Source organism: Micropterus dolomieu, linkage group LG08 (assembly GCF_021292245.1).
Source record: "Micropterus dolomieu isolate WLL.071019.BEF.003 ecotype Adirondacks linkage group LG08, ASM2129224v1, whole genome shotgun sequence".
NCBI classification, from domain to species: domain Eukaryota; kingdom Metazoa; phylum Chordata; class Actinopteri; order Centrarchiformes; family Centrarchidae; genus Micropterus; species Micropterus dolomieu.
In genome coordinates this window covers 1,166,100-1,175,182 of record NC_060157.1, presented here as the reverse complement: position 1 = coordinate 1,175,182, position 9,083 = coordinate 1,166,100, and the positions used below count along the sequence as shown (strand labels likewise).

Below are 9,083 nucleotides of genomic sequence, written 5' to 3'. Positions count from 1 at the left end.
TTTTTTTCCCCCCCCCCCCCCCCCCCCCCGGACCACCCAATATAGTGAAACTGCGCATTCTGGAGTGGCCTTTTATTGTGTCCAGCCTAAGGCCTTTTATTGTGTCCAGCCTAAGGCACACCTGTGAGGTGGATGGATTATCTGGGCAAAGGAGAAGTGCTCACTAACACAGATTTTGACAGATTTGTGAACAATATTATAGAGAAATAGGCCTTTTGCGCACAAAGAGAAAGTCTCAGATCTTTGAGTTCAGCTCATGATGAATGGGGGCAAAAACAAAAGTGTTGCGTTTATAATTTTGTTCAGTGTAATTAGCAAACATTACGTTAACGTTTTTAAATCGGGTTAATCTCTGATCAGCTGCCCCCCCCCCACACTCACTCACACACAGTAACTCTGTTGAATATTTAAATTTTGCATTTGCATCTCTTTGTCTGCAGCTGCAGCCTTTGATCACACTGTGCTTCAGCTCTGTAGTGAATCACAGTAATGACTGAGATCTTCAGTCTGTTTGATAACCGTCTCTCATCGTCATGTTGCCTGGAAGTTAGCCTGCTCGGCTAGCGTTTGGTGGTGTAATTGCAGAACGACGGAGACACCGACGCATGAGTATAAATGCATGGCTACGTGCGTAGACTACACATGTAGATCCGACACAGAAGTATAAATCGCGCTAAACACACGTTGCCACCATGCTGCCTGAAAACAGCTCATTTGTAGTCCAGCCGCTTCCCTTTCGAAAACTAAGTTGCCAAGCTGGTCGGCAACATGTACAGCTGAACCCAAACTGTTTACCGGCTTCTCACTGACCCGCCCTTCTCGTGCAGTATGACAAAAATATAACCAAGTAAACCTGTTCTGGTACAACCTCTAAATAAGATTATGAACCTGAAAATGAGCAGAATTATTATCATTAACAAACATAACTTCAACTCAGGGACAGACGCAATCTGCAGAGATCCTGACTCATACACTGGGCAACTTTTTGAGCAACAGTGCTGGGCAATGCGGCCGTCAATGGTAATGAGTAAAGATTACTGCCGTAATCCCCTTCCCCCACCACTCCGTCACCCGCCCCACCCCGCTGCTGTTCAAAACATAGTCGGACTTGCCACCAGCAACATTGCCCAGCAACATTGCTCAAAAAATTGCCCGGCGTATCATCAGCTTAACACACGTTGCCACACGTTCATATTCTGGACTAAAGCTGATGATCCACAGGGCAACTTTTTGAGCAATGTTGCTGGGCAATGTTGTTGGTGGCAAGTCTGATTTTGTTTTGAATGGAAAGCGGCAGGACGGTTAGCGGGGGTGGGGGATACCATTGATGGGAGCATTGCCCAGCAACAGTGCTCTAAAAGTTGCTCTGTGTATATACAGCTTTATGTTGATGATACACATGGCAACTTTTTTTAGCAATGTTGCTGGTGGCAAGTCAGACTACGTTTTGAAGGGATAGCGGCGGGGAAGGGTGGGTGTCAGAGCAAAGGGGGAGGGGCATTAAGGCAGTAATCTTCACTCATTATCATTGACGGGCGCATTGCCCAGCACCGTTGCTCAAAAAGTTGCCCATTGTATGAGTCAGGATCTCTGCAGATTGAGTCTGTCCCTGAGTTGAAGCAGGAACGTGTTGTTCTGGGACGTGAACCAGACAGCAGTTTGTTTTCAGAGAGCTTTTATCAGCTGTTCGGTCAGCACCTGAGGGGAGGGGGGAGGAGAGGTGAGAGTAACAGCCCCCGCCCCCCCGACACCAACAGAGCAGCCAACAAGGTCAAATACCTGTTAGTCTGATTCTCAGCTGTCCTTTTATCAGTAAATCACCAGGAGAGGAAACAGGAGAATAAAGGTCAAGAGAATAATCGTTATAAGACAAACTCTAAATGAGGAGAGAAACGAACGCAAAACCGAGAAAGACGTTTTTCATTTCCAGAGGAACACAATAAGAATATACTTAGAGGAACTCCAGTAACTCGTTTAAAGAATAAAAAGAATCTCAGTTCAAGTCCCAAATTTCTCCTCTGCAAAATGTAAAATTCATAATGAAACAACTTTTAAAACCAAGCAGAGAGCAAATCCAACGATCACACGTCTGAAAGATCAGCAGACAGTCAGCAGACCTGAAACAGATTTATGAATGTTAAATTCTGTTTCTGATGAGCAGCTCAGCCAAAGCATTTACCATTTTCACCATGAAGAGAAGCAAGAGGACAGAAGCTGCAGGTCTGAACACGAGTCAGCAGGACACAGGAGGGAGGAGGGGGGAGGATGAAAGTGGTGAGGAGCAGAAATAACAGAAGGGAGGAGGAGGAGGAGGAGGCCATTTGTCAGAACATTTGGTGTCTGGAGTAACAAAAGGAAGCAGCAACACGCCTTTAACGCCAGAAAACAAACATCACTTTCTCTGCAAACTGACTTTGTCCACGTTACGCTGAGTTTGATTAAAATTTAAAGTCAAACTGCAGAACACGGTGACTTTATTAAATCCCTGCTCACCTGTCTGTCACCTGAAGCATATTTTCATTGTCACGGCGTTTTGAACACGGCGCACTGAACACTTCGCTAAAGGCTGAATGACTAAGAAAATCATTTTATTTAGGGATGTATTAAACAGCCAAGCGGCTGCAGCCTACAGCCCGACCTGTGTGGGATTTTTAACACAGATACAGATTTTGATATTTGAGGATTTTAAAATCCGATAATGTTTTTTTTCTCGTCTTTTCAGAAACGCTTAACATAAACACAGATTAGCGCTGACATTTGTTATGTGTAGTTATGAGACCAAGTTAACTATAAACTTTTATTGTTATCAATAGTTTTGCGCATCAGAATTGATGTGTAGTAAAACAACTGGAAACTCACAACACGTGTGTCCATGCACACTGGGCATGGACACACGTGTTGTGAGTTGTAAACAGGAAGCAGATTGTCTACTCCGCAGTTGCAGAAGAAAGTTCTACAAGAGACAAACGAGAGTGTTTATATCACACTGCCTCTGCCTGCTTTCAAACACACAGATGAATGTGATTTTCTTCATGATCACGTGATCCTTTTGCAACAGAGTCACCCACTGCTGTGATGACGTCACTGAGCTGACCTCCAGGTGTGTGTTTCATGTTTTTATATCCCAGTGGGGACGTTAACCTGAATACACACAAACCGGACTTGTGTCCTCATAATTGAGGACCTCAGTTCTTGTCTCACAGGTAGAGGCTGCTTTTTGAGGCTAAAGACTTTTTTAGGGTTTTAGGGTTCAGGTTAGAATCAGGCTCCGGTAGGGGTGTGCCAATGAATCGATACAGCAATATATCGTTATACATTTTTCCATGATACTGTATCGATATTCCAGCCCATCATATCGATACATAAATAAAAAGATTAACTGTTAGCTCAATGCTAACATATAATGGGAACGGACATTAGCATTGCGATCACAAAAATATAATCTTAACATAAACTACACATTTTGCGAGACACTGTGCAAATACTTAAAGTTCAAATGTTCCCTTAGCTCTGTGTGAAATAAAAAAAAAAATAACTGGCTTGATCTGCTACTCGGCTGCTTCTGCACTCCACACAGACCAGCTACAGCAACCCCAAAGGGTCAAAATTCCCGGTGGCCTAAGAAGCTATAGGTAGAGAAAGGGCAGCATAATGCTGTGTCACTGAACAGTTCTTAATATAAAGTGATGTACAAATTAGATTTAGATGCTACACAGCTAAAATTATATACCATAATTTTTCATAGCTGCCCTGTAATTCTGTAGTTTTAATTTACAGGCTGAAAAATGTGTGCTGCAAAATTGTGCTCTTTTCTAACATTTTAGATTTGCAGCAAATAATTAGAGAAAACGTTTTCACTGGTATTTTGTATTCATAGTTCATAGTTCATATATCGCAGAGTTGCTGTATCGTGATATTATTATCGTGAGCCGTGTATCGTGAGGTACCCTGCGATTCCCTCCCCAGTTAGGGGTATTAATCCATCTCAGTGACTCTCCTTGTGTCATCCGATGACTCCATGGATTGGAATGGGGAAACAAAAGGCAGGGCATGGGCTGACGCGTGTATCTATGGACACGCCTCAGGGTGCACCAGCCCGGCGGAGACACCCAGCGGTAAGTGGTGAGGGGAACCCATGAGTGCTCCTAAGAAGGGCATGTTGAAAGCTGGCGTGAAGGTTGGGGTAGGTGGCTAGAGATGCATTATGTAAATGAGATGTCCCCACAGGGATAGAGGAACTAAGGTGTGTGTGTGTGTGTGTGTCCTCTCTGTCTACAATCAGCAGTTCATTGTGTGTTTTTTTGTTTTGAAGCCTCAGTGCTCAGATTTAACTGGTCACCAACAGTCGCTGCTTTTGCTGCTGCTAAACCTCTACAAATAAGAGAAAAAGAAACCCTTAACCTGCAAAGCGTGAACTGCAGTAATATTTAGACCTCCTTTCTGTGTAAATGAGCCTCACTGCAAAAAAAGACACAAACAAACGCTTCACAAACACCAGCACTGCATCCACACTCCTACGATCTCCATCCAAAGCATATAAAAGTGTTATTTACACAGTACAAAATATTTCCCTAAAAAAAAAAATACAAAATCGTGTTTCTGTTTTGCGTGGCTGATAATGGTGCGTTCCATTTACCTCGGAAGTCGAAGCTCGGGGATGGGATTGACATCAAATCCGTAAAAAAAAATGGGAAACCAGAGTCGGATGCGACACGACAGGTCGACTTTTTAGCAGCACCAGTTTATAAACAACACATTACATGGTATTTCACACATAACATGATTGTAGCAACACACCTGTGGGCAGTGGTAAGACAGTTTTATGTATACGAATTACTAAAATTGACACAAAAAACACAAGTGCTAGAAAAACTTTAAAACCACTGCTTTTACTGACAGTAGATGCCCTTCACAGCCATCTTGCTTTCGGAACTCAAGGTCCTCTGAGTTTGTCCGAGCTGACAAGTAGGAACTCATCGGGGGGCGTTTCATTTGTCACTCCCAGTCTCGGAACTCGGAATATACCTCTGAAAACAAGTTCCGAGTACAAATGGAACGCACCATAAGACCCAATCAGGAAACCAAACGCGAGCATCTGCTTCATCGTTTTCAAAGTCCTCCATTTTCACCTGTCCGCACTAAAATGTTTTTTTTTTTTAAGTTTTCAAACTTAGCAGAAGCTGAAATGTAGCAGAAGGTCTGCGTTGTTGAAGCAGAAACATAGCAGTGTGGCTGGAGCCTCAGAGGGAAATCATGAGCATCTTCAGAGTGTTGGCGGTAACTTTAGCACATTTATAAGGGGTGTCACAGCAGGACCAGTCCTGCAGGGAGCAGCGTAGAGAAAACAGCTCTCCATGACCGAGACGCAGGAGAGGGCAAGTGCTCAGTTACAGCAGCCCAAATAACCATCACTCTGACAAAACACTCCATCCAGAGGGAGCCGCAGAAAATCCAGAGACGTCCCGCAGAGAGAAACAAACGAAAGAGCAGTTCATAGATTACTCTTTCAAATCAAACATCTTAAGATGTGAGTGGAAAGTTTTGTTCTTGCATTTGAAACATTTTTTGACTCGAACGTTTCTTCACAATGTCGTGTGCTGCTTCGGCTTTAAGAACAAACATCACTGGGACACGACAGGAAAGTGCAGATTAACATTTAATAGATGCAAAACAAGAGCAAACTGCAAAACCTGACGGCTGTGTTTGTGCTGGAATATCATTAACGCAACATCTTTGTGAATCAAACCTCCAGACTGTCAGCTGGACTCAGGTTTGCCTCTAATATTGTTATTATTCGGTAACAGTAGTGTGAGTCATCTCTCTCTCTGTCTCTCGCCTGTCTCTCTCTTGTTTCCCTTTTCATCGCTCATTTCCTTCTTCCTGTTTCCTGTTGGGCTCCACTTCCTGTTCTCAGGGACGTTCAGAGTGTTGTCCTGCAGTCCGAGGACACGGTGTTCTCCCGAAGTCTGTGTGAAAGTTTTCAGAGTTCAGGGAGGGCTGAGGTCGAAGGTCGGGGGGTCAGGATTATCTCAAATTTAATGCTAGTTGTTGTTTTGGCAAAATGTTATTTAAACTGAAAACATTCTCAGTGCAGGACCTGGACATGATGTGCTTTGATTTCACAGAGGCAGACATGTGAGCGCCGTCACCCAGCGTGAAGTCACATTTAGCTTCAGATTATCAGAAAAAAAGAAAACACAACTTCATATTTGCAGAAAACAGTTTTGCTATCAGAGCAGTTGTGTCAACAAACTGATAACACCGCTGTGTGGGTTGTTTCTCATGTGCGTCAGTCATCCTTCTTCAGGTTTGTAACTCTGCAGGTCTCAGACACTGTTAAACAGGTTAATATTCAATTTAATTCAATTTTATTTATATAGCGCCAAATCACAACAACAGTTATCTCACAGCGCTTTTCATAAAAGAGCAGGTCTAGACCGTACTCTGTGATGATATTTACAGAAGCCCAACAGTTCCCACCAAGAGCAGCACTAGGCGACAGAGGCAAGGAAAAACTTCCTTTTAAGAGGCAGAAACCTCGAGCAGAACCATGGCTCAGGGTGGGCGGCCGAGAGAGAGAGAGAGAGAGAGAGAGAGAGACTACACAATATCCACACAGAGGTACAGACAGTAAAGGTGATGTTGCTATAGACTAAATGAAAAATGGTACAGATATTTATAGTAGTGTTAATGATTATAATAACAATAATAACCATAGGACTAGTAACAATAGTTGTTGCAGCAGAGGGTGTCGAGCAGGAACACGGGGGCAGCAGGTGACGACATGCGGCTATACATGTCATCACTGGTCAGCCGCTGGCTTCGCTAACTTCACGTTTCTCAAAATGGAGCTGCCAATGATCAGGGTTGGTTTCTCAGTGGGTGTGTCGCTGAGTGGGGAAAATCTGTTAGAAACGTGAACAGGTTGATGATGCCCCGTGGACTTTGAATGCTTACGACTATTCCTCCTTCGGACAGTCACCCAGCCCCCCCCTTTCCTGGCTGCACAGGGGATGCCGGGGGACGGCTACCAGAGGCTAACTCAGGCCGTTCCGCACCGACTACCGGGGACTGGCTAGCTACAGTAGCTAAAGACTGATCTACCAAGGTGCGGAGCCGGACTTCTAAATCACTGAGCCTCGCCTCCATGTCTATAAATAAACTACACTTATTACACGTACCATTACCGCTAAAGGAGGCAGAGGAGTAACTGAAGATCTGACACACCGAGCAGGAGAAAGTAGGAGAGAGAGAGGGAGAAGGAGAAGCCATTGCTAGCTGCTAAGCTAAAGTCGCTAAGGGCTAAGCTAAAGTACTGTAGCGTCAGCTACCAAAACTTTTGAACAACTATGAGATTGAACAGCAGTCACTAAAAGATGGAAAGAAGTGTGAGTGCTTAGGCAAAATTACTGTAAGAATAAGTGTTTAGCGAACAGTTGTCCGCTGTAATCAAACAAATGTAACTGTTTAGCGAGAGCAGCACAACACGGTACCAACACACAAGCACCAGAAACGGAAATGAGTCGACACGCTTACTGCTGTGAAACCAGCAGTTAATGTATCTCCTACCACAAACTGTATAAAAGAAATGGACGTGACCGCTGTGACGTCCCCTGTTGGTTTGTGAACTATCATTTTGAAACTTCCAGTTTGGCCTTTTTTAGCTAGCTAGCTTAGCTAGGTGCATCTGTAATTCACGTTAACTGTGATGTTAGCTGGGATGCTAATTTTGGCTAGTGACAAACAGGCTTTGAACAAAACGTACTTACTGAAAAATGAGCAGCCGACTGATGAGCTTTTTCTGCGGCGCTGGTTAAATGTACACAGAGCAGCGGATACGCGTCGCCTCTATCCTGATTGACAGGTTATCAATCAGCTTGTAGCCCCGCCCTAAAGCCTCCCCTGCTTCCTGGTCTCTGTTCCTCTAAATGGGACCATAATTTACTAAACGAACATCATGTCCTCCTGCAGGTCGGCCCGAGAACTGCAACTGCACGCCCAGTTAACAGCTAACCAACCAAGTCGGCCAGCTGACTTGTGAAGCAGTCCTGTGGTGGAGTTCAGGCTGTTGGATGGCCACAGGAGTGAACTACTGCAGCTCTTATGAACCCAGTTACAAGGTGAGATTAACTAGTTTACATTTGTTTAACAACACTGCTGACAGCCGTTCCTCTCATAATCACATCTTTATCATGAGAACTCACACTCACGTGATAATGTGCCTTAATGTTCCCGAAGACGTTGGATGGACTTTATAATCCTGAGATTTCCAAAGAATCATTATTAGCAACGAACGATGCCCACATTACTGCTGACGCCACACCAGTCCACCTATCTGCCCTCAGTCATGAATAAGACCCAGAGATGTACACTGCCTGCAAACCACCCTGGTGCATCGCTGAAGGTCCTGGTCTTATGAAGCCCATAGAACCACGTCATCTGCAAAGAGCAGAGAAGCTCTGTGCTGTATCCAAATTAGCCCGTTCTCATCACATGGCGTCACATGGATGCTTGGTCATGACCTCTTGACGTCGCTATTTAACTCCCTGGGTACCGTTTAGCGTTGTTTTGACACTTGGTCTGCAGTCAAGTTGGCAAGAATAAATACGCAAAGTCCGGTTAGACTTTCACCACAACTTGGTTAGGCAACAAATGTACTTGGTCAGGTTTAGGCACCAAAACTACTTGGTCAGCTTTAGGCAACAAATGTACTTGGTCAGGTTTAGGAACCAAAACTACTTGGTCAGGTTTAGGAACCAAAACTACTTGGTTTTAGGAACCAAAACTACTTGGTCAGGTTTAGGAATCAAAACTACTTGGTCAGGTTTAGGCATCAAAACTACTTGGTCAGGTTTAGGCATCAAAACTACTTGGTCAGCTTTAGGCACCAAAACTACTTGGTCAGCTTTAGGCACCAAAACTACTTGGTCAGCTTTAGGCACCAAAACTACTTGGTCAGGTTTAATTTAAATTCAATTCAATTAAATTTTATTTATATAGCGCCAAATCACAACAACAGTTATCTCACAGCGCTTTTCATAAAAGAGCAGGTCTAGACCGTACTCTGTGATGATATTTACAGA

At 44.0% G+C, this 9,083-nt stretch overlaps 1 protein-coding gene across 5 annotated transcripts in view; it reads left to right on the top strand.

The window, feature by feature from the left end:
* The window catches only part of ccdc120a (coiled-coil domain containing 120a), a 42,083-nt gene that overhangs the window by 13,479 nt on the left and 19,521 nt on the right, over nucleotides 1-9,083 (top strand). For 4 of the 5 annotated variants that reach the window (XM_046057671.1, XM_046057674.1, XM_046057672.1 and 1 more), the window contains one exon: nucleotides 7,972-8,120. In XM_046057671.1, the coding sequence (XP_045913627.1) occupies nucleotides 8,073-8,120 (48 nt within the window). In that variant the 5' untranslated portion in view covers nucleotides 7,972-8,072. Of the gene's footprint in view, nucleotides 1-5,317; nucleotides 5,528-7,971; nucleotides 8,121-9,083 lie in introns of those variants that run through there. The other variant, XM_046057673.1, reaches the window with a different exon arrangement.